Raw genomic sequence first — 25,377 nt, forward strand, 5'->3', positions numbered from 1 at the left:
ACATAAGATCATATGTTTCAAATGAGTTCAAATTGTAAGCCTTAATTGCATATCTCCCCATTTCTTTCCCTAGGCCTCAGTAATCTCAAGCCTGCCTTCCTGGTTGTATTTTAAATTGACCATGAATTTAGGCAACTCCACCCGGGCTCGCTATCTGAAGAAAATTAAGAAGAACTAAGCATTGGTAACTGTGTTGAGTAACTTGACCAGATGTTCCAGCCTAGGCATGTTTGCTGCAAGGGGCCCACCATCTCCAAATCTTCAGTTGTCATGTTAATTAACAGTTACTGATAAAGCTAAATGTCATAATTGAGAGGAAAGCAGAGTTGCTTTCAGGAGTTCCTGACATATATTCTGGATGCTACCAGGAGTTATTTTGAAATGTAACATAAATGCCCCTATCAAATAGATACAGAACTAACATTAGCAAGAACTGCTTACTAGGAAGGAACAATTATAACAAATCACTGAATGATAGAGTCAGATGTAAGGCTTAAGATTTCATCTGGTCGAAAATGCCAGTGATGATTATGCTTGTATTTTCTCTGAAACATACTTTAAAAAGTAACGGCCAGCTATCCTTTTTTGTTTTGAACACTTTGAGGGAGTGGGGGTTAATTGATTTACTTATGGGAGGATACACTGCAATTTGCATAGCACTCTGTAAGGTTTTCTAAAAGTATGTCTTGGTTTGTACATTTATACGGAACTTTCCTTTCTCAAGGGTAGCTAATGACGTAAAAATAGTGATGAAACACAGAGTTATTTTTGACACATGCCCACTAAAATATGCTTTCCTCTAATACGTATGCCTTCTCAGTTTAAATGTATGTAAATACTGAATGCTATATGGTATGATTTATAAAGGTAAATGGGCCAAAATGTACATTGATGGGCAGCTCCATCAGTGCCACTAAAACTCTGACCCAGCAAGGTGGCCTGCTTGGACCCCAGCTTCTTTGTTTCTGCACTGCACCAATACTGCTCACATATGTGACACCAGGCTACTCTTAGAACAATGATGATATAGAGTAGTGGCATTATACTTTTAAATAGGTACCCTATAGATATTGATACAATTAGTTTTAATAAAAGATGTTATAACCATGGTGTTGATTGAAAATATATTCCTTTGGTGCTTGAACTTAAGCCCATTTTTGCACTGGTTTAATATAAATTAAGACTTACTTTTATTCTGCTACATAACTTGTTTGGGGAACTTGCTAAGAAATTAATTCAGTGTTGTGAAACATGCAACACAGAAGGTAGGTCTTTACCTAGGCTATGGTTCCCAGGCTCTGAGATTTAAGCATCAGGAAATCTGCAGATAAATAAATAAAATTTTTAATTGGGGTATTTAAGTGTTTCTAGCTTTTAAACTTGCCAGCTAAGGACATAAAACAAAAACAGAAAAACCCAAATTACCATCTGCTATTGGCATTATTATATAAAAGAAAAGACATTTTAGCATCCCCAAAATAGGAAGAACATAATCTCAGAATAAAGAATAAATTTAGCTTTACGAAAAACACATTGCCTTTCTCTCTCTCTCATTTTGTTGTAGAAATGGTGAAATCACAATGACCTGGGCAATATATTATTTGCTTTCACACATTTGTTGGTTAATTGTTGTGGTGGTGGTTTTTGCTGGACAGTTGGTAGAGAGGGGGAGGGATTGGTTTGCAAGTATACAAAATACTTCGCCTTTTATCCCGTCTAGAAAATAGCTGTAATCTGGCTAGGAAATCCCTTAGCAAGCTCAAAACTTCTGAGCTGTGGCTTTGACTGCTTCAGCTTAGCAAGTATCCTCTTGTATTCAACACTCAAGGTTGAAGATGATAACATGAAAATCTATGTTTCCAGGCACATGAAAGAAAAATTATACTAAAAGAGAAACCAATGTTCTCAAAAACCTTCAAAATTGTGAAGCATAATTTTTAGACTTAACTTTATATTGACTTGATTTTATAGTCTGATGTGTGCTAGATAAGGTTTGAACTCAAAGAGCAGAGTAGAAGATTAGTATTGATGATTACTGTAGAATCAGCTCTCCTCACAGCATAGAAAACTGGGTTTTAATTTATTGTTCTTTCATTGTCCTTTCAGTACAATAGCATGGGGGAGGGAGGCCAGGAGAGGAATTGCCCTGCACACAGAATGATGTGTGCCATTTTGATTTGTCCTTATGTCAGGCCCATGTGCACTGGCAATAAATAAAGATGATATTGGTCTCCATTTCCTCAAATGTGGTCCTGCCCCAAAGAGATGAATTCTGAGTTCTCACTTGATATTTATCGCATCAAAATACAATAGAAGTGAACTTTATATAGAGTGAGCATCAATGCCAATACCAGTACGAATGGTGCTGATTCAGTGTAAAAGAGGAGATTTACTGTGATAATAATACCTTATGAGAATGAAATGAGCTTAAGTAGTACTATAATTTCTGAAGTCTATTGATACCAAAAATTACCTGATATTTTGGTGGTCCTGGATTTTGCTACTTTGCTCTGTAGTTTACCAGTATCAAAACAAATGATCAAAGCTTTTTATTTAATATGTTAGAAACTAATTAATTAAATTTTAAGGACTCACTACTTTGTGACATTCCAATATTTTTAGATTAGCATATTTGTTACTCCTGATGCAAAACATATAAGTATAGACAGAATTAAAATTCCCTTGTGGAAATGTAATTCTTTCTATTGAGATTTATATGGAAACATCTAGAAATGGAACACTGTCTAGCATGAACACAAACTTAATAGATGAAAAAGATTTTAATGTGATAAACAGCATATTACAACTTTGACCACTCTTTTACCTGTGTCACTGAAAAGCAAGCAAAATGGGTACTACAAAAGGTAATCCCAAAAGGATGTAAAGCCAGCTTGTCTTCCCTGTTATAAAAGTTTCTAGATAAACTGTTGTGTGCGTTTACTGAATGCCAACCATGTCCATTTACGCTTCTGGATGCTGGAGAAACTACAGTGAACAAAGTAGATAAAAAATTCTTAACCCCAGTTGAGCTTACACTTGAACAGGATGTGGGGCGGGGGAGGGACCTGGGGAGGGAGCAAATGAGGGACAGGTAATAAACAAAAGGAATAATAATAATATGCTGTGGGGGAAAATGAAACAGGGTAAGTAGGAGGGGGAATCAATGTTTGTTGGGGTAGGGGTGGGAGGCTTGTGACATTAAATAAGGTACTCATGGCAGACCCAGAGAGAGGTGACATTGGAGCCATCTTGAGCAAGACCTTCACCTCCCTGGGGGAAGAGCATTTCAGGCAGACGAGCCTGTGCAAAGAGCCCAAGGAGAGAGCATACCTGGTATGTTCCAAGAATAGCTAGGAGTACATACATATTGAAGCACATACTAGGTGAGCTATTTCTGGAAGAGTTCAGAGATCTTGCTTTAGTTTAATTATGACTTTCTAGTATTAAATCACCTTTACATTCTTGATCTTATTTCACTATCTTTATTTACTGTGGAATTCAGTTTGCTGGTATTGTAGTTAGAATTTCTGCATCTATATTTAAGAAATGGGCTTGCAGTCTTTCTCATACTTGTCTGGTTTTCATATCAAGATTATAACTTCATTAAATGAGCTGGGGAGTGCTACCTGTTTTATTTACTGTGCTCTAGAAGAATCTGTAAAAGATTGGGGCAGACTTTCCTTTGAAAACTTATAAAACAATCTGGTCCTAGTATTTATTTGTGGCAAGATTTTCAACTACTTATTATGTTGCTTTAAAAATAATAAGACTACTCAGCGTTTCTATTTTTTCTCGATTCAATTTTGAAAAAAAAGTTTTGTTCTAAGCATATACTCATTTTTTTCCCCAAATTTATTAGCATAAAGTAACTTGAGGAACTTTCTTATTTTTTAAACCTCTGCTAGATATATATATCTATTTCTTTTCCCAGTATTGTGTCTTCTCACTTTCTTTTCCTTGACCATTTTGCCAGAAGTTTGTCTATTTTATTAGTTTTTAAAGAACCAACTTTTGGCTTTGTTGATCCTCTCTGCCTTTTTCTTTTCATGCTCTCCTTCTTTCTGGAGGTTTATTCTGTTATTTTTCTTTCATAAATTGGACATTTAATTCATGTTCAATGTTTTTTTTTTACTCTGAAATAAACATCTAAGGCTCTAAGTTTATCTTTTACTACATCCCACAATTTGTGTGTTTGTGTGCACAAATATGTATGTACACAAATGTATTCTCAGTGCTAATATTAAAAATTTAAAATTATGATTTCTATGAGCTATGAATTTTTTGTTTTTAAAAGCACAAATTTAAGTTTTTGTAAATGTATTTCCTTTAAAAAACATATTCGTGTCACCATTAATAAGACAACTTTATATTATGTGCATTCTGATATGATGGACTGAAAGTACAACGTCACTTACGTGGTATTCCTGGAAAAAATGTATAAACTGAACATAATCAAGAAGAAATATTTTTTGGGCTTCCCTGGTGGCGCAGTGGTTAAGAATCCGCCTGCCAATGCAGGGGACACGGGTTTCAGCCCTGGTCTGGGAAGATCCCACATGCTGCACAGCAACTAAGCGCATGCGCCACAACTACTGAAGCCTGTGCGCCTAAAGCCCGTGCTCTGCAACAAGAGAAGCCACCGCAGTGAGAAGCCCACGCACCGCAACAAAGAGTAGCCCCCGCTCGCCGCAACTAGAGAAAGCCCGCGCACAGCAGTGAAGCCCCAATGCAGCCAAAATAAGTATAAATAAAACAAAATTTATTAAAAATATATTTTTAAAAAACTAAATTGAAGGATATTCTACAAAATAACCAGCTTATACTTGTCAAAAGTTTCAGATTAAAGAAGACTAAAGAAATGTGACAAATAATGCAAAACACATGATCTTGGATTGGATCCTGGTTAAGAAAAATTTTTTTTTGCTATGAAGGACAATTTGAGCCAATTTGTGAGATTTGAGTATAGATTAGATAACAGCATTGTATCGATGGTAATTTCCTGAATTTGATCATTGTACTGTAGTTACTTTAAAAAAAGTTGTTTTTAAGGAAATACACACTAGACTATTTAGGGATAATGAGACATTATATATGCAACTTAAACTCAAAAGTTTTAGAAGTATGTATACAGAAAATGATAAAGCAAATGTGTTATTATGTTAACATTTGGAGAATCTAGGTGAAGGGTACATGGGAATTTGTGCTGTTTTGCAAATTTCCTGTATTTCTGAAGTTATTTCAAAATAAGTTAAATGTTTTGTTACTAATTTCTAAATAATTGCATTGTAGTCAAAGAACATGTGAATATGACATAGCTTGGGCAGGTTATAACCTTTCTCCACCTCAGTTTTACCTTCTGAAAATGGGAATAATAATAGCTCCTATCTCATAGATTGTTGAGAGCATAAATTAATATTTTAGAAGTGCTCAGACTCCAGCACAGCATAAGGTAAATATATATATATGATATATATGAGATAAATAATGGTCCCCAAAGGTATCAGGTCCTAATCCCTGTACCTGTAAATGTTACCTTATATGGAAAAAGGCCCTTGCAAATGTGATTAAGTTAGGGATCTTGAGATGAGATTTTCTTAGGTTATCCAGATGGGCCCTAAATGGAATCACAATATTCTTAATAAGAGTGAAGCAGAGAAAGATTACAGCCGGAAGAGGAGAAAGCAATGTGACCACAGAGGCAGAGACTGGAGTATTGCAGCCATAAGCCAAGGAATGCCATCAGCCACCAAAAGCTGTTGGGGGCCAGGAATGGATTCTCCCCTAGAGGTTCTGGAGGGTGCAGGGCTCAGCCAGCCAACACTTTGATTTGGACTAGTAACTGAATTTGGACTTCTGGCCCCCTGAACTGTGAGAGCATAGTCTTATTTTAAGCCACTGGGTTTGTTACAGCAGCAATAGGAAACTTATACAAATGTAAGCTTTTTATTATTACCTTTTCTTAAAAGTATTATTACTTTTTCTTAGAAGTTTTTTTGTGACATTTTATGTCTTGGTACAGCCAATTTTTTTCATGTGCCATATTTGCTTAAGAAGAATGTTTATTTTCTAATTGTTATTTTTCAATATATGTCCTTTAAGTCATTTGTTAATTGTATGCATATCTTCCACCTCTTTATTAACTTTTGTCTGCCTGACCTGTCAATAATTGAGAGAAGTGTTTTGAATTCTCTCACTGTAATGACGGATTTGTCAAATTCCCCTGTTTTATCATTTTTACTTTATACATTTTGAGGCTGTCTTTTTAGGCAAATAAAGTTTAGAATTATTTCTTCCTGGTGAGTTGAACTTTTTTTTGTCATGTACTGACATCCTTATTGCTAATGGTTTTTGCCTTAAAATATGTTTTCTGTGATACCAACTTAGCTACCTTTGCTTTATTTTGGTTAGTATTTAGCAGTATATATTTTTCAATTCTTTTCCCTTCTATCTTTCTACATATTTGTGTCTCGTAAGCCAAATAAACCTGGATTGGGGGTGGGGGATTGTTTTTCAATTTGGTAATCTCTGCTTTTTACAGGCAAGTTTATTCCATTTACATTTATTATGATTCTTAAAACATGAAGACTTCTATCATGCTATTTTGTGCTATTTGTTTCTTTTATGCTTCTTCTCACTTTTTGATTGGCTCAATTTTTCTTTTTTTAAACTCCATTTCCCCCCGTACTAGTTTGGAAGTTTTACACTATGTTTTCCTTGTCTTTACTCCTGAACATTTTCAGTGCATATGCAGTACAACTGAAAGTTGTCTGGAATCATAACCCCTTCTTTAATAATATACGGTCTTTAGAACATTATTATTCTGATCAACCCTTTCCTGACTTAACATGTTTTTGTGGACCAGTATTTTAATTTGGTTTTTTTTAACTATAAATTGTGTTTTCATTATTTTATACAAATATGTTGGCATAAAATAAATAACATGTTTATCACTTTGCACACCTCTTGCATCTCAGACCTTCCCTCTGGTGCATGTCATAGTTTAACTGGCACTATTTTTTCCCCTTTGTTGGTGGTATATTTAAAGTAATGGTGTGACTTAGAATTGATGGCATTTTAAAGTTCACCTGATCATTCCACTGACTTCTGACATTGACACCTGATCACCCATTCCACTGACACCTGATCATTCCACTGACTTCTGGCTTCCACTGTTAGTGTTCAGAAGTGTCAGTATGGCATTCTTCTGTAGGTGATACATCTCTGGCCAATTTAAAGACACCGTTTGACTTGGTGTTCTTCAGTATTATGATAATGTATGCAAGTGTGGAATTTTGAAAATTTATCCTGCTTGGTTTATACTGTGCTTCCTGTATCTAAGAATTCATGTCTTTTATCTTTCTGAAAAATCCTCATTGTCTCCATCTGCCTCTCATGTGTCATATCTTTATTCTGTCTCTTAACCTCTCGTTCATATTTTCCACACTTCTTGTCTCCCTGAGCTGCATGCTGCATAATTTCTTTACATCTACATTCCAGTTCTCTAATTCTTTCTTCATATATTTTTATCTGCTGTTAAAGCTATTCACTGCTATTTTAATTTCAGTTGTATTTTTCATTTTAAAAAGTTCTTTTAAATTCTTGTTTAAATTTGCCTGGTCATTCATAGTTTCTTAGTGTGTGCTTATTTTAAAAATTCAGTTTTAAAAGTTAATGAAAGTATTTCATACATTGGTTTTTTACATTCCACATCTGGTGATTCTTCCATCTGAAATTCTTAGGAGTCTAAATCTGTTTTTTATATTTTTGCTCTTAGCTGGATGTTTGTTTTCTTCTGTGTCTGATATTTTTATTTTAAGTCTATTTATTTGATTTTAATCTGGAGACGAATCGGAGGGCTAAATTGGGAAGTTCTGCAGAGATGAATGTTTTGTTTCTGTCTGTCAACGGCCTAGGCCCTCTACCGCGCGGCACCACTCTCTTTGAGGTACCTGACGATGCAGGAATCTCAGGCTTAGTTCTCTCACCTTGTAGTGATTCCAAGAGTTACTCTCCTCTTACTAATGCTGATTGGGCATTTCCCTCACTGATTTATTTTCCTTACTGCTCCCTGCTTCTAGCTCTGGTTTCAGTTTCTTACACTTTTTTCCCTTTTGGTTTGGTTTGTCTTCTGCCTTTAGAGATACCATTTTTATTTCTTGTGAGTCCAGCCTTGCATTAAAATGTAGAGTGGTTACAAATTAATTTTTAAAGAGTTCGCATAAACGTTCTTTTTTACATTTCTTCTAGTTGGGGATTCAGTATGATATAAGTTAATAGATATACGACAGAACAACCCAGCGAAATTCAAATTTTCTGCAAAGAACAGAGGAGCCATACAGACAACTTACGACTAACATTCATAGGGATTTTGTGGTCACTCAGCATGTTTGTCCTAATTTAGCCAAAATCTAGTTGTATTAGTTAGCCGAACTGCCAGAATCCTCCATTAAGTTTTCCATTTTTTTCTTTCTCTCTGTGCTTGGATATCTTCTACTGACTGTCACTTTTTAAAATTAATAGACTGTATAGAGCAGTTTTATGTTTACAGAAAATGCGTGTGATATAACCACCATTATAGTATCATAAAGAATAGTTTCACTGCCCTAAAAATCCCGTGCTCCATTTATTAATCCCTTCCTTTCCCCCGACCTCCAAACCCTGGCATCAGTGGTCTTTTTGTTGCCTCTATAGTTTTGCCTTTTTCAGAATTCTATAGTTGGAATCATACAGTACATAGCCTTTTCAGACTGGCTTTTTTCACTTAATATGCATTTAAGGTTCCTCCATGACTTCTGAGGGCTTGAGCGCTCTATTCTTTTTATTGCTGAATAATATTCCATTGTACAGATGTACCACAGTTTGCTTATACTGAAGGGCATCTTGGTTGCTTCTAGTTTGGACAATAATGAATTAAGCTGCTATAAACATTTGCGTGCAGGGTTTTATGTGGACAAAAGTTTTCAGCTCATTTCGGGTAAATACCAAGGAGCGTGATTACTGGATTATATAGTAAGAGGGTTTAGGTTAGCTCAACTTAGCTTCTTTTCTATTGACCATCTTTTTTTTTTTTTTTTTTTTTTTTTTTTGTGTGTGTGTGTGGTACGCGGGCCTCTCACTGTTGTGGCCTCTCCCGTTGCGGAGCACAGGCTCCGGACGCGCAGGCTCAGTGACCATGGCTTACCGGCCCAGCCGCTCCGCGGCATGTGGGATCTTCCCGGACCGGGGCACGAACCCGTGTCCCCTGCATCGGCAGGCGGACTCTCAACCACTGCGCCACCAGGGAAGTCCCTGACCATCTTTTAAGTTCACTAATCCTACCATACTGAGGATACATTCTGCTGTTAAATCCATGTAATATCAGGTATTAAACATTTCATGTCTGGAATGTTCATTGGATTCTTTAATGTAATTTCTAATCACCTATTTAAACACTCCCTTTTTCATATTTTGTCCGTTTCCTCTATTTTTATAAATATTCCAGTCGTTGCTTTAAAGTCCTTGTCTGCTTACTCCTACATTTGGATTATCTGTGGATCTACCTGTTTTTTCTCTTGATGAGCAGTCACATTTTTCTGCCTCCTTGCACGTCCCATAATTTTTAAAAATTGTATGCCAGACATTCTATATAAAAGAACCATCAAGACTGAAGTCAATGTTATTTTTCTCCAGGGAGGGCTTGCCTCCTTGCTGGTAGATAGGGTGGGTATTGAGCTGAGCTAGGGTTAGGATGCCACTTTAATTAAATTCAGTGCCCCATAGTTTGAAATGTCAGCAGAATGAAACCTGTCATATGATTCTTGTGGGCTCCTCATTCTCAGAACTTGGTTTTTAAAGCATAGTAAGACTGAGAGGTTTTACCTTGTCTTTCCATCCCAGCCCTCTATCCTTCTGTGCTGCCCTAGTACTCAGCAAATGCCTTGTAGGGCAAACTGGTTATGCATTTGAGAACTCTTCTAGATTCCAATCTATCGTGCCATCCCAATGGCTGTCAAAAGGTCTGTTGGATTCTCTTTCCCCTTGTAGAGATGCCACTGTCTTTGGCAAACCCAATTCTCCATTGTCATGCTTGGAAAATGTCCCTGGGGAACACTCTTGCACTGCTGGTGGGAATGTGAATTGGTTCAGCCACTATGGAGAACAGTATGGAGGGTACTTAAAAAATACAAATAGAACTACCATATGACCCAGCAATCCCACTACTGGGCATATACCCTGAGAAAACCAAAATCCAAAAAGAGTCATGTACCAAAATGTTCATTGCAGCTCTATTTACAATAGCCCGGAGATGGAAACAACCTAAGTGCCCATCATCGGATGAATGGATAAAGAAGATGTGGCACATATATACAATGGAATATTACTCAGCCATAAAAACAAACGAAATTGAGCTATTTGTAATGAGGTGGATAGACCTAGAGTCTGTCATACAGAGTGAAGTAAGTCAGAAAGAAAAAGACAAATACCGTATGCTAACACATATATATGGAATTTAAGAAAAAAAAATGTCATGAAGAACCTAGGGGTAAGACAGGAATAAAGACACAGACCTACTGGAGAACGGACTTGAGGATATGGGGAGGGGGAAGGGTGAGCTGTGACAGGGCGCGAGAGAGTCATGGACATATACACACTAACAAACGTAAGGTAGATAGCTAGTGGGAAGCAGCCGCATGGCACAGGTGCTTTGCGACTGCCTGGATGGGTGGGATAGGGAGGGTGGGAGGGAGGGAGACGCAAGAGGGAAGAGATATGGGAACATATGTATAACTGATTCACTTTGTTATAAAGCAGAAACTAACACACCATTGTAAAGCAATTATACCCCAATAAAGATGTTAAAAAAAGAAAGAAAAGAAAATGTCCCTGGGGAAGAACATAGCCAGCTCACCTAGCAAGGGTTCTTTCTTTAGAATTTTAGTTAAGCTAGTCCTCATTGCATCCCAAAATCTCCAGTGTCTTCAAAGAAAAACAAATTATAATTTACTTGTTTATTTTTTCCATTATAGTGACTGCTCACTACTACCACGTCCCACCCAGAAATAGAGGCTTCACTGAGTTTTTAATTTTAATTGTTACATTTGGTTCTTTTTAAAACCATCAAAAATTCAAAGCTAGTTTTAAACTATACTTATGTTTTTCATTCTTTTATTTATTTCAACATATTAAACATCATTATGTTGTGTATCTAATAGTTCCAATAATTCAGTAGTTTTTGTAGATGTTTCTACTGTGTCTGCTGACTTTTGCTAATGGTGCTTCCTTTCCCGGTATTTTTCATGATTTGTGTGTGTGTGTGTTTATGTTCATTAGACCTATATTGGAATTATGTAAGCCTCCTTACATAATGGATTTGCTTCTACCAAGTGGATAATTTATTCCTAAGGCATTAGGGGACTTATTCCACTAATCGTTAACTTAATAATTTCCGGTACTTTTAACTTATTCAGTAATAAGTTTTTGTTGACTGTTTTCTGGCCAGCATCCTAATCACTTGAAAGAAAACAGTCCCTGCCTTAGGACACACCTAAGGACAAATGGACCAATACTCTGGTTTCTCTTTAGATTACATAAATCTTTCACCTTTTTAAAACAAATGGATTTGACAACCATTTCAGAGTATCCTATGAGATGGAAAGTAATGGAGAAAGGGCGAGTGAGTATTTAATGTTAATCATATACTTCATACCGTATATAAATTAACATTTAATGTTTATTATGCCTCTCAAGGCCTGCATGATCTGCCTCTTTTCTACCTCATCTCAAAAAACTCTTTCCCTGGGCTTCCCTGGTGGCGCAGTGGTTGAGAGTCCGCCTGCCGATGCAGGGGACACGGGTTCGTGCCCCGGTCCGGGAAGATCCCACATGCCGCGGAGCGGCTGGGCCCGTGAGCCATGGCCGCTGAGCCTGCGCGTCCGGAGCCTGTGCTCCGCAACGGGAGAGGCCACAACAGTGAGAGGCCCGCGTACCGCTAAAAAGAAGGGGAAAAAACAAAGAAAAAAAAACAACAAAACTCTTTCCCTCACTCTCTATTCCTACAGGAACTGTTTCTCCGATACTCCCTATCAAGTAGTGTGGTAGAATGATTGCAAAAATGGCTTCAATACTCTACTCCTCCCAGCATCCATACCCTTTGCAATGTGACTTTACAACAACTCCAATCAGGAGGTGAAGTCTATTTCCCCGCTCCTTGAAACTGAGCTGGCTTGCTTTGGCCAAGAGAGGTCTTGTGTGTTTGCACACACCTCCCCTGACACCACTATTAGAACATACCTGGTGAGCTTGTTCAAGGATGAGAGACCACATGGAGCTAAGGGTAGTCTAGAACAGCCAACCACCAGCTGCTAACCCACCATCTGAATTAGATCCAAATCAGAACTCCCAACCAACCTAGGACTCAACATACAATGGGGATATTACTCCACTAGTTCAGGTCCCCCAAGATAGAGTCACATATAAAATACCACACCTGTAATATCTGTTTTTTTAAATGTCTACCTTCCCTGCTAGACTATAACCTCCACGAGGGCAGGAACCAGGTCTGTCTTGATCACAACTTTGTCCCCAGCATCTAGCACAGTGCTAGCTACAGTCAGTACTCATTATTAGTTGATTAAACGTGTATATCAGTGAATGTATGAGCGAATCTTCACACAATCCAACAGATGAGGAAAACTAAGGTTGGGAGGGCTTTAGTAACTTTTCTGAAGTCACCCACCAAGGAAGTAGTGAGGCTGAGACACAGTTCACACACTTGATATAATACAGTTCACACAGCTGTGAGGACTGGGTAACTCTAAAGCGGAATCTGCTAAGCCTTCTAGATAAAGCCATTAAGAACGACCTATAACCCAGGGTCTGCTGGATTATATTGCTACCAACCCTTCACTTTTGAAGTCACTGAAAGAAACCAGCTATGAGGTCTCAGGAAATGGCTCCACGTATCATTCCAGGAATAGTCCTGCCTTTCTTAATTTGGCTTTCATTCTGCCATGTATTTGTAGAGTAGTGGCATGGTGGCATCATGAAGCACAGTGGTTCAGTTTTCTCCTTTGTCAATGGAACTAATATTTATATTACCTACAACACAAGGTTGCTCTAAAAATTAAATTAGCGTAGGCATGTAAGTAATTGGAGCAGCACCTGGCATGCAAGAAGCTCTCAAGAAATGTTAACGAATAATATTACTTGCTACTATTTAGAAACAAGGACGTGGAAATGTAGCTTACTCTTTTCAGGGGTAATATAACTATCAGAACATCTTTGAGCCATATGAATGCTACATACTTTAAAACCTTGACATAACTCCCTGTTTGCCATAAAGGTCTTCACTGATGCCCATAACCTCTAGTGGTCTCTCCTGTCCTGGATTTTTGTCTGCTCTCCACAATTTCACATCCAATTATACTGTTCTTTAATATCATTTACACTATGGTTCAATGGTAGATTTTATCTCTGGCAGCACCTGCAATCATGCTGGGCACTGAACAGGAGGAGTTCCTGTCTGGAGTCTGGGGAAGCAGCCTTTCTCCCTCAACAATGTTTAAAGTTGACAGAGACTTGAAAACCTCCGCGCAAACACCCTCCTCCTCCCTCAAGCCAGGAAATGCTAATAAGCCTTTGGCAGTTGAGACGTGAGCTGGGAATTTCTCTATGAAACCTTCACTGAGAACTGTTAGCGTGATGGTGGTTATTTGCCTTGGATTGGATTTTCTCAGGAATTCAGCAGCAGGTGATTGAATGTTTGGCAAGAGTCTGGTGTGAAAATCAGCAACTGAAAACAGGTGACATTTGTGTTGCCTCACCCAGAATCATTTCTAAGAGCTACCACCACGTAAAGTATCTATCAGTTTTGCCATCCAGGGGATAACTGTTGGGTGGAAAAGTAACCACCTGAATAAAGCAGGCAGCTGGAAAAGGTAAAGAGAACTCGTGAAGCTTCTTGCAAAATGAAACAAGGCACTGTTAAAAATGCAAATTGCTGGGCCCTGCCCCAGACCTACGGGGGGGGGGGGCCTGGAATCTTCATATTTACAAGCATCCCCTACGGACTCCAGTGCAGATGGTCTTCTGACTACACGCTGAGAAACGCTGATTTCAGCTTCCAGATTTGTGCCTACTGGGACTTCAGGAGGGTTGTCTCAGGTGAAGAGAATCAAGAAGGTAGTGCAAGAGTAAAGGGCCAGAGATAATAAGGGTCCAAATCAGAGGCAACCCCACTACCTACAGTTTAAGGCCCGCCCTGGAGCCAGCCATTTGCTACCCATTGCTCCCATCCCAATCACACTGTAACAGTCAGGACTTAAACAGGAGACAGAAACCATATAGTAATTTGAACAAGGAAAAAAAAATGTTAAGTTACCTACAAGGGGAAAAAGAAAACTCTGATACACAGAAACAGCAGATATAGGGAGCAGCCACTACCTACCTCTATGTCAAGGCAGAACATGAAGGAAGGCACAAATCTGGAAGACTCCCACCCATCAGGAAGCACAGACCTGTGCTGTACTTTTTAAGTCGTCTGCTCCAGGTGAGGGTTTCACAGGGTTTTCAAGCAAAGGATGACCAGTCTCCTCAGACACACGAGGGCAAGCTGCTTCCACTGCCAAGGGAGGCTCAGGGTGACTTGGATGTTCAAGATGGTCAATTTCACCTGGGTCCAAGCAGATGTTCCCTATTTCAAGTTTTGGGATCCCATTCCTTCCCAGATGATGTCTTAACTTCACAAGAGATGTTAACAAGGCTGTAAATTCAACTAATTCAGCGCACAGAGAGGTGCCAATCACAGCAGGCCACCATGCACTGCGGAGCCAGCTGAGAGAAGCACACTGGAGTGAGGGGAAAGAGCTCCTTCTCTCTAACATTTCTCCCTCTAATGTCCCTCTAGCATCCTCTACTGATGAAGCTTAACACCGAGCCAAATGGCAAGAGAGAAATGTTGTAGTATTGCAAGCAGAGCAGAGAAGTATGGGGCTGGGGCTGAGAATCAGTAGGCTGGTGACTGGTAACGCACCCCACCTTCATTGTCTCTCCCATGGTCTCTGCTACCACCCCCTAACAAAAACACAAATACTGCAAACAGAAATGAGGAAGCCCAGGATGCCAACACCCATCAAGAACATCTTTCGAAAACTATATACTCACATGTATCTAGGGTGACCAACCATCTCAGTTTGCCCAGGGCTGTTCCAGCTTTAGCACTTAAAGTCCTGCATCCTGGGAAACCCCTCAGTCCCAGAAAAACCGGAACCATTTGTCACCCTACATGCCTCCCAAAGGTTTTCAAACATTGTGTGCATCAGAATCACCTTGGGCACTTGGTAAAAATACAGGTGACTCTGTTAAAACTGTTAAAGGTGATGCAGTTATTTTGGGTGCAAGCAGACCATGGATTGATTTTTAAGAAATGTTCTACTTGGAGGACAATCCAGGACTTCTTTGTTCCCGTTCCAAAACCATAATCATTGAAAAGAAAGAAATGACATCCTTTGGAAGATACATACAAGGTTCCTGAACCAGAAGCAGACACTGACAAATTATTGGTTGATAGTAACAACAACATAGGGTCATTGATGGGGTATACTGAGCTTCTTGCAGGTAAGCATTATATAATACAAGGTTTATTTTAAAGACTTTCACAGAATAACTTGCACAGACATAGTTAATTTAGTGCTACTTTTGCTATTTTCACACTGTAAGGTACATGATTTACCATGGCCGCTTTAAAGATGTTTCTCAAGAACTCAGATGGGTTGAAGAGAAGACACTCTTAACATTTACAGAGTTTCTACTGCGTTCCAGGCATTGTGCTAAATTCTTTAAATATATTATCTCATTTAATCCTCCCAACAGAAGCTGTACCCATTTTATAAAGAAGCAGGGTACGCGACCTAGATTATACACCTAGTAAATGATGGTGTATAGACGGAAATCCAGGTCTCTTCTCTCACGCAAAATTTGTTAGCACTGTAGAGCCATAACGAATAAGGCGTGGTCCCATGCCCTGGTCTAAGTGCTATGATCGAGGTACGCACAGGCTGCAGTGGCAACACAATGGAGGTGCATCTTAGACTCTGAATGGCTTTCGGGATAAAAGTCAAATCCTTTTGCTCAGTACATCAGGACCAGGTTCCCCCAACGCCTTCGCCCTTCTGCCAGGCCCGCTGGGTCTCAGTCGCTCTTTCCGCACAGACCAAAGAAGCGGGCTCTTGGACGTCTCTAGTTAGGGGTGTGCGGGGAATGTCCAGAGGGACTTCGGCCTAGTTAATACGTCTTCATTCCCACCTTCGCCATATCCCGGCCCCGCACGGGGCTCCACCGCACGCTCAATCTCTGTGCTCCCCTCGAACTCCGGCCCTACCATCTGCACCTTCAGCGAGCCGGCCCTCCAGGCGCGGGGAACGCAGAGCTGCCCGGATTCCAAGAGGTGGCGCCGGAAGCGGCGGCCGCGGCACGTGACGTCAGAGGAAGTGCCTGACGCCGCGGCCTGTGGTTGAGAGTTGCCAGAGTCGGTACCCGGCGCTCAAGGTTTGCCGGACCGCGGGCGGCGGAGCAGGCCGGGGGCAGCGGAGTTTACTTTAGGACGAGCGGCTTTGAACCTCTGCGCCCGTCTCCGCCGGCAGGTGAGGGCTCCAGGCCTATCGCTGGGTGCCCGGGGCTGCGAGTGTGGGGACCGCCCTGAGGTCCCTTCCCGAGCGACCTCCGGGACCTCGTTCAGGGCCTCCCAGGAAAGAAGGGTCTAAAATAGAGAAAGTTGCTAACCCTTATCGACAGGACTAGGCTCTGTTACCTTCGAGGATCGCTTAACCCGCACTTGGACCGTGAGAAAAGTATTGGTTCTTCTGTTTACAGAGGAAGAAACAGGCTCAGAAATGTTAAGTCGTTTGCCTCAGGCCATGCAGCTGGGAAGTGTCAGATCTGGCTGGCGCCAGAACCCTTGCTGTTTGCACTACAGCAGGGTTCTCACACTTAATTCGAGTAAAGAATCTCAGCATGGAAGGTGGGGTTAGTTAACAGTGTCTGGGACTGCAAATTCAGTAGGTCTGGGATGGGGTTCTGGAATCTGTATTTTCAACAGTCGTACTGTGCATATAATAGTAACCGCTCCCCTGTGAACATAGCAAGAACGGTAGCTAATTGTTGTGTTAAGGTTTTAAGGCCTCACTTGAGAGAAAATGTCACATGAGGGCTTACTCTGCAAATCATGTGAGACTGGAGAGTTGGTATTTGGTTCTGCCATTAACTTTTTGGGCAGATGGCAGCCTCTGTCCTCTCCCCACCTATTAAATAAGAAGACTTACAGACTTATCATTTGTTGGGGGAATTTGTTAAACATACAGATTCCCGGGACCAGCTTTATTCTACTGAATCAGAAGGTCTGGAGGTGGAGCTGGGAATCTGTAGGCTAAATAAGCTATCAAATGAGCCTGTTACCTTTGAGAACTTGAGATGGAAATGGATTATAGGGTTGGAATACTCCCCCCCCCCCTTCCCATTTTTGTTTTTTTGTAGCAGTGCATGCTCCTGTATTTGCTGTGGGCTAGACTTTTATTGGCAAAAATGTCAAATTAGTATTACTGGCCATGACGAGGTGGATTTTTTACTTAGCTGAAGACTGGAACGTAATAAAATTTGAATGTTAGTCTACCTACTGTTGATTTCCTGAGTGACACTGGGTGAGCCGCTTAACTTTGTGGGCCTTACATACCTGTTTATCATCATCTCCTACAATGCTTGTTATAAAGACAAACACCTGTATCCATCCTACATCACATCCTGAGACAGGCCATAGGTGCTTTTAACAAGCTTCCGTGGAAGTTTGATGCAGCCTGTGATAATGGAATATGGCAATGCCCTGGGAAACTGTGTCTTAGCCTATTTCTGAATGTTCATAGGTGGAGTATTACAGTTTCTCTGTGTTCTGCTCTTGGGGGACTAATAAGAGTAATGTGGTTTTTGATAGGTCCTGGTTTTAGAATTTCTTAACATCTACTTTCTTGCGAATGAAGTGAAAGTACTGTGATAACATAAACATTAAAAGATAAACATTGCAAAAGATAAACATTAAAAGCAGCATCCCCAAGTGACTTAGTAGGCTCCTTGACTGAGATGTTGTGATGTCAGAAGTTGATTTCATGTAGAAGCTCTGATTGCTATTGAACCATCTCGTCTGCTTGAAAGGATTATAATTACCCCTTGATAGTCCAAGCTCTCACAACCCCAACTAAAACATCTTTTTTTTTTTTTTCTTTAAACAGATACCATTGTGTAGTTTGAATCAGGAATGAAATATTCTGAAAGCTGAGAGCAGAAACCTTCTTGATCAACATGGAGGACAAAAGACGGCGAGCCCGAGTGCAGGGAGCCTGGGCTGGCCCTGCTAAGAGCCAGGCCATTGCTCAGCCAGGCAAGAACCTGTGGGGATCTCGTGTGTGTGTGTGTGTGTGTGTGTGTGTGTGTGTGTGTGTGTGTCTGGACAAGTATCATCCTATTTTATATATATCCTTTTGGTTTATAGTGGACTCCCATTTCAATTGATGTTAAGGTTTGAGTCTCTTCTCTCTCTTGCTTCAGCTCCCACTGCTGAGAACCATCTCCAACAGAGACCTGGCCAAACCTGGATGAACAAGGAGCATCGTCTGTCTGACAGACAGTTTGTGTTCAAAGAACCCCAGGAGGTAAATTCTTGTTTCTTCTTCAACAGTAACAAAGATTTATTTATAAAAGCAACAGTCACATAGTAGACACTCAAATAAATAGTGACAGAATAAACTCACTAATAAAAAGAGAGTTGAAAGTATTATAATAATAATGAAATATGGAGTAGCAGTTTTTTAGTATGTCTGAGGATTCTTTGTAGTCTTCCCCCAATTTGTAGGCATATATAGTTCCCATTTTTTTTGGCAAGGACGTGTACCATGACTAGAGGTTAGAGGTTATACCATGACTAGAGCTTGCATTAGTTATCTAAGTTCTAATGGTCCTAAAAATTGCTAGTATAGCACATATCTCTGGAATTGGATTGAAATTTCAGCTACTACAATGCCTGATCTTTTTAGCTTTTTCTCCCACTGGGAAGGATGTAAGAAAGGGTGAAGAGTCACTTTTTAATAACATGGGGAAAAAGAGCTAAAAATCAGGCATCTTGCTGTAGTAATAATTATATAAGTAATATTAAAACCCCTTATTTCCTAGTATATCTTCTATTTTAAAAAATCCCTTGGAAAGATGGTTTTTCCAGAGCTGCTGACTGCTAGGAAAATGTATTAATTCTAATTTTGTCATCTTTTACTGCCCACTAGTAACTGTGACGTAGTTCTAAGAAGAATAGAAACAAGAGTTTCTGGTGGGATAGTGAGAGCTTAGGATAAAAAAGGGAGAGGTTTAAACCTGATTTATTTTGCCTAGAAATGAGAGGATACAGTAATCCTGCAAGTAAGCCTCCCTGAGGATTAGGAATCATTCAGAAATCAGACCTGGCTTTTTCCTTGCAGGTGGTACGCAGAGCCCCAGAGCCACAAGTGATCGAGTAAGTAAATTGCTGCCCTCCTGTAACTATTGCCCACAGTGAAAGGGAGAGTCCAGGATCTTTCCCTCACCCTGGTTTTTCCATCTGGAAAAGATAATGGCCAATGTGTCTAAATTTTAGGCTGGGATATTCCTGTCTCAGATGTCTTTAAACTTGGTCTTTTGAGAAGCCTTTCTGAATTTGCAGATGGCGTGGGAAATGCAACCAGATATCTGTACATTAAACTCTTGGCTCTGGTGTAGATATCCAGACCCTATTTCACTAATATGTCTGCAGATAGTAGTTAAAACATCTCCTAGGTAAAGACAGAGAAGGATTTTTTCCTGAGTCATTGAAACGTGGCTCTTTGAAAAACCTGTAAGTATCATTTTACTAGCAGTGCTTAAGAAAACTGCTAGAAATTTAGATGCTCTTACAGTTCATTTCTTAAAACCACATAACTCTTCCAGAGCAATTAAATGATAGTAAACATTTCTCTTATAGTGATCTGTGTCTAAAATACTCTTTTCCAAAATGATGAAAGATGCTTTGATTCCTCTTTTCCTGCTTCTCAGTTTCCATCTGATGCAGATAAATTATCAGTAGAAAGCATCCTTTTATTTTAGCAAATTAGCATTATGTGTATGCTATTGCTCGTGAACAACTGTTAAGCTGTTTGGCTGTTTGCAGATTGACTTGTATATCTTAGAAAAATTTTAAACGAACACAGATGTCATCATACTTTCAAAGAGGGTATGTAGTTGTGGCCTTGCCATTAGTTAGATATGGTAACTTACCTAGTCCTTAGGTAAGTTATTGCTATCTCTCTGGACTTTTGTTTCCTTGTCTGTAGTATTAAGGGTTTGGACTGTATAATCACTTAAGACCCAGTATGGTAGCTCTAACAGTCTTTGTTTTGCAAACACAAATGTGATACTGCCTCCATTTGGTGGTAAAAAGGAGAAACAAAACCATGAAACCTGTTACAGATAGGACATTCAGGTTGAAAAAAATGGACAATTGTGAATTTCCAAGTCAGAGAAGAAAATGACAGTACTCATTCCTCGTTGACCATAGGGTTTGTTAATTCTGTTTATCTGAAGTTAACTATGCTAGATTTTTTTTTTTGGCCTCATTGGGTCTTCGATGCTGCGCACGGGCTTTCTCTAGTTGTGGCGAGAGGAAACTATTTTTCATTGCGGTGCATGGGCTTATTGCGGTGGCTTCTCTTGTTGCGGAGCACGGACTCTAGGCACGTGGGCTTCAGTAGTTGTGGCTCGCGGGCCCTAGAGGGCAAGCTCAGTAGTTGTGGCTCACGGGCTTAGTTGCTCCGTGGCATGTGGGATCTTCCCGGATCAGGGATTGATCCCGTGTCCCCTGCATTGGCAGGCGGATTCTTGACCACCGTGCCAGGAAGTGTAAGGGGATCTGGGGAAGTCTCTAGATTTTTTTTTTAATAGCCAGAAATGTCCCTCACATTTGAAGTGAGCGTTTCTAAATGTGGCCCAAAATATAGCACACTGAAATATTATATTCACACTCTAGGAAGCTTTATAGGCAGCTCATTTTGAAATGTGCTAAATGTTTACGATAATAACTCTGCCTACATTTTGGCTCAGAGCGGCTCACACATCTACCTAAGAGCCCAGCTCAAAGATCATGAACTGCTAACTCACGTGGAAAAGGGCGATGGAAATACTGTCCCTTTATGTTATTCTCTATAACTTATCTCTGTGAGAAGAATCTGACACAGTTATCTTTTTTTTTTTTTCAAAATATTTCTTTGTTCTTCATATTCATTTCACTTATGGTACAGACAAACATTTAAAGGTTTTTTCATCCACGTCTGGCTCAGTGACAGTGAAAACATACAACATTCAAGTACTATTAGGCAAAGGCAGCCCTACACGGATACGTATCCTCACAGGTCAGTTTGCAAAGGAGGACTATCTTAATTATTCTGCAGTATAATTGACCAAAGAAACCTTTTGAAATCATTTTTACTCTTGGGTCTGTGGCATCCTTCCAAAGGTCCTGAAGGTCTTCTACATGCCCATGAGATGTCATCATTTTTTCATAGATGCAGGGATGATAAGGAGTTTTACCTTCCCCAGAGAAAAACACATGGTATTGTGGTACTATCCCTATTTTATTGGCGCAGAGGCCCATGAACACATCGTCTATGTAAAGACTAGAGTTAAGTGTCTGTGATGCCTCATAGACTTTGGCGGCTACATCACCAGAGATCACGTAGGCGGCTCCTGCAGTATAGTCAGGGTAAGCCGGCCACTGGTACATTTCATAGGAGACATAGTATTTGCTGCTTTTGTCTCTGACGGGAGGGGCACCACGATGAACACGACCAATCCAAAAGTCTTGAACACCAATTCGTTCTAAACTCTGAAGGTATTCAATAAGATTTGGCATGTGAATAAATATGTCATCATCAGCAGTCATAAGGAATTTGGCATGTGGACAAAAGCTATTTGCCCAACTGAACTGCAGAAGAAATTTAAGAGTAAGATTATAGAAAGAATCAGCAAAGCCTTGCTGAATTATATCATTGTACATCTGATCTTCCCAAACCAGTCTTCTCTGAAGTCTTTCTCTTGTCAGTGGGTCAGAAGGTGTTCCTAAGACAAACAGAGTTTTAATGTTGGCGTTAAGTTCAGAGCGAACATACTTCTCATTGCCCCATGTTTTCCTAATGGCAGAACGGCGACTGTAGTTTTCAGGAGCAGTCTTTACAAACAGTAAGAGCAGGACGTCTTGTGTTTGACACTTCTCCTCATGGTTTATCAAGTACTGGTAGCGAGGAGCCCCATCCTCGCTGCGCTTAAGAGACAGGCTATCATTCACAAAGTTGTAGCTATTTATGAGGTATCTGTAAGAGTAGGACTTCATGTGGCTCACGATGTGGTTATCGATCGGTATCCAGAAGAACATGAGGCTTAGTACAAAACAAGTGGCAAATAACTGAATAAATTGCCATTTTTTTACTCTCCTGCCACTAACAAACATTCTGACGTCCATTCAGGTCTGTTTTTATTCAGGGTCAGTTTTAAATGGGTGCTTCCTTCTTCAAGACCATAGGACTTTGTATTCTTTAGAACAGATGTGCATGTTGGTCATTAAAAATGTAAAAGGAGCTTCTTATTTCACAAAATATTTTAATACCATTTTTTTCGGAAAGGGGAGAAAACGGAACACACTGCAGGATGAGGACACTGGCACATCAGAATGCTCCCACTCTGACATCCTTCATTAAGTTCGGGATTGGCCTTACGCAGCTATTCTGTGTACTCCTTTTTGTGAAAGTTAAGTGCAACCGTGTAGTAGGCCACAGACAGGATGCTGAGAGGGCTTCAGAGATGTTTCCAGTGTAGATCCCCTAACAGAGTAAGAAAATGTCCGGTGCAACCTTGAATCTGGACCACATTTAGTGATCCGGAAGAGAAGACTACATTTAGTGATCCGGAAGAGAAGACTACATTTCCACCCACCAGGGGCCTGGGCCTGCGGTGGGATGCAGAGCATTTTTTTAAATGGTACGATTGATCACATATATTAATTCCATATGAAACAACTGGTCTCCGTACAGTTTGCATTAGGAGGTAGAATTTGTTAGACAGGCGATCCATTCGTTCAGAACATGCAAAGGTTTACTCATCAAGTTCAAGACCAGCTCCTCAAACTCCCAAATCGCAGGTCGGCTCTCCTCCTGGCAGCGAAGCTAAAGCCATGGGGGTCTCCGGAACAAAACTTGCCCGTTTAAAATCTTGGTCAGGGGCTGGGCAGCCGGCTCTCGCCTGGGCTCGCCTCCCCGGAGGGGAGCGGGCTGCCTGACACAGTTATCTTGACAGAGGTACCTCTCCAGTCTGGGTCACTTTTCTCACCATGGTGGGTTATAGACCTCACTACCCTGCCCATCTGTAACAGTTTTGTACTGTTGCACATTTGATTAAGTTCAGTAAGCTTTTTACTGCTCATCTATTATGTGCCAGGCACTAGGAAACAGAAAACCCATTCCAGCCCTTCAGGAGCCCATAGTCTAGTAAATGAAATAGACATGTAGTCAGATAAGGTGTAATCCTGGATATCTTGGAAGTGTAGACTTGTAGGTAATGTGGTGTGGTGACAGAGGATGAGATAGCTAACAGTATTTGCCTGGATTACAGGTCAGGAAAGGTTTAGAGAAGGTGATGCTGAGCTGAGATTTTGAAGGATGAATTAGAATTTTCCACTGGACCAAAGCTGGGGGTGGTGGATTGGGGGTGCTAGATGGCGGGGAGGCATGCCAGCATGTAGAAAAGCATGGGGTTAGACACGTGGTGGTGTATTCAGAAGATTCCCAGCAGTAATTACTGTGGAAGCTGATGCGTCTGTGGGAACTGTCAGGAGGTGGAGCTAGCTCATGGGGACCTTGTACTTGCTTCTGTTCAATGTATCTCTATTCCAGAGTCTCCAAGGGGGTACTCTATTTGCCACCCCTTTGTGTGATAGATTCCTGCACCACATCAGCCTGAATTATGGGTGAAATATAAAGGGATAGCACTAGAATTTATATTGTCTTGGTTTTTGCCTCCATGGCCTGATTTTGTCAGGATTCCAATCACAGTGCCATTAATGATTACCACACTGTTGCCCCTTACCTAAGTGTTAGAAGAAGGTGGGGCTGTACTTCCCTCGTAGTGCGCCTTCGTCGTGAAGTGATTTTGGTGAGCTAGGACTTTGTGAACTCTGCAGGACAACCCTTCCTTCCGCTACGTGCAGTATATTGCTTTGCTTGACACTAACAAGTCTTTGTTTTCTTTGTTTCTTTAGTAAAGAGGGTGTGTATGAAATCAGCCTGTCACCCACAGGCGTATCTAGGTAAGTGAATCCTCACTAGAAAGGGACTATAATTATCACTGAGTTATAGTCTCTTAAAATATTCTACTCCCTTGATTAAAGTAATTAATGTGGTAATATCTCCTTTTATACTAGCTTCAAAACATTTTCAAAGCCTCTCAGGTATAGTAGCTTACTTTTCCAGTTTTTCAGGTGAGGAAATGAGGTCCAGGGAGATTGAGTACTTTTTCCTAGGCTACAGAGTAATTTAATATTAGAGTTGGGTCTGGCCTCAACTTCTGTGCTGTTTGTGTTACATTATTATTATTATTGTTAGATTACATTGTATGTATTGGGTTGGCAAAAAGATTGTTCGGTTAGTGAATACGTTGTTCAATAAAGTTCTTGGTGAAAGTGGAAAATGTGTCTTTTATTTTTATTTAAAACTGAACGAACTTTTTGGCCAATCCAATATTATTACATATTATGTTAATCATACATTATTATATATAATTATATTAAGTTATGTCATATTGCTATATAAAGGTAGATTTCAATAAAATTAAAGCATATATGATTTAGGGTATATTAGGCATTAGTCATTGTTTCAGAACATTTTGAAAGCATCACCTAAATGCATGTCACTATAAAATAATGAGACATTTAAATAAATCAGAACTTATCTATCTAAATGAATTGCTTAGAAAGAGTTGCTGTTGGACTTGGAAGCCTCTATAATTAGTCCGCTGGCACTGCTATTATTATAGCCTTTTTCAGAACTTCCCTTTTAAAGCAAGTTTAATAGTCACACAAGAAAACCAGTTGCATTATTTTGGTCACATCTCATTGTTAACCTGGTATGGCTTCAGGTGAGCTTTGGCTCTTTCACAGAATCATTTCACAATATGTGTAAGCCAAATCATTAGGCTGTACACTGTAAACTTATACAGTGCTGTATGTCAATTATATCTTAGTAAAACTGGAAAAAAGTAATAATTCAGATGCAAACATTTTAAATTGGACAACAGGTTAAAATTAATTAA

At 40.0% G+C, this 25,377-nt stretch overlaps 3 protein-coding genes across 8 annotated transcripts in view; 2 read left to right on the forward strand and 1 right to left on the reverse strand.

Annotated features, from left to right (window-relative positions):
• HSD17B12 (hydroxysteroid 17-beta dehydrogenase 12) overlaps positions 1 to 6,288 on the forward strand; it is a 167,881-nt gene extending 161,593 nt beyond the window's left edge. For all 3 annotated transcript variants that reach the window (XM_019948010.3, XM_019948011.3, XM_019948013.3), the window contains one exon: positions 74 to 6,288. In XM_019948010.3, coding sequence (XP_019803569.1) covers positions 74 to 178 — 105 coding nt within the window. In that variant the 3' untranslated portion in view covers positions 179 to 6,288. The remainder of the gene's footprint in view (positions 1 to 73) is intronic.
• A 10,172-nt stretch (positions 6,289 to 16,460) lies between these two features.
• ALKBH3 (alkB homolog 3, alpha-ketoglutarate dependent dioxygenase) overlaps positions 16,461 to 25,377 on the forward strand; it is a 71,054-nt gene continuing 62,137 nt past the window's right edge. For all 4 annotated transcript variants that reach the window (XR_002178995.3, XM_019948016.3, XM_019948015.3 and 1 more), the window contains exons 1-5: positions 16,461 to 16,619; positions 18,255 to 18,403; positions 18,571 to 18,674; positions 19,491 to 19,525; positions 24,329 to 24,376. Coding sequence is in view for 3 of the 4 variants with exons in the window: in XM_019948016.3 (XP_019803575.1) it covers positions 18,325 to 18,403; positions 18,571 to 18,674; positions 19,491 to 19,525; positions 24,329 to 24,376 (266 nt within the window). In the remaining variant the exon portion in view is untranslated. The remainder of the gene's footprint in view (positions 16,620 to 18,254; positions 18,404 to 18,570; positions 18,675 to 19,490; positions 19,526 to 24,328; positions 24,377 to 25,377) is intronic.
• Positions 21,300 to 22,942, reverse strand: LOC101330381 (lactosylceramide 1,3-N-acetyl-beta-D-glucosaminyltransferase). The gene has a single exon (XM_004313102.4). It carries the CDS (start codon positions 22,535 to 22,537, stop codon positions 21,392 to 21,394), a length of 1,146 nt encoding a protein of 381 aa, XP_004313150.3. The 5' UTR covers positions 22,538 to 22,942; the 3' UTR covers positions 21,300 to 21,391.

The sequence above is a fragment of the Tursiops truncatus genome, chromosome 8 (genome assembly GCF_011762595.2).
Source record: "Tursiops truncatus isolate mTurTru1 chromosome 8, mTurTru1.mat.Y, whole genome shotgun sequence".
Classification (NCBI taxonomy): Eukaryota; Metazoa; Chordata; class Mammalia; order Artiodactyla; family Delphinidae; genus Tursiops; species Tursiops truncatus.

Coding starts and splice junctions, on each gene's coding strand:
- LOC101330381 (XM_004313102.4), bottom strand. CDS start 22,537: ATGGACGTCAGAATGTTTGTTAGTGGCAGGAGAGTAAAAAAATGGCAA.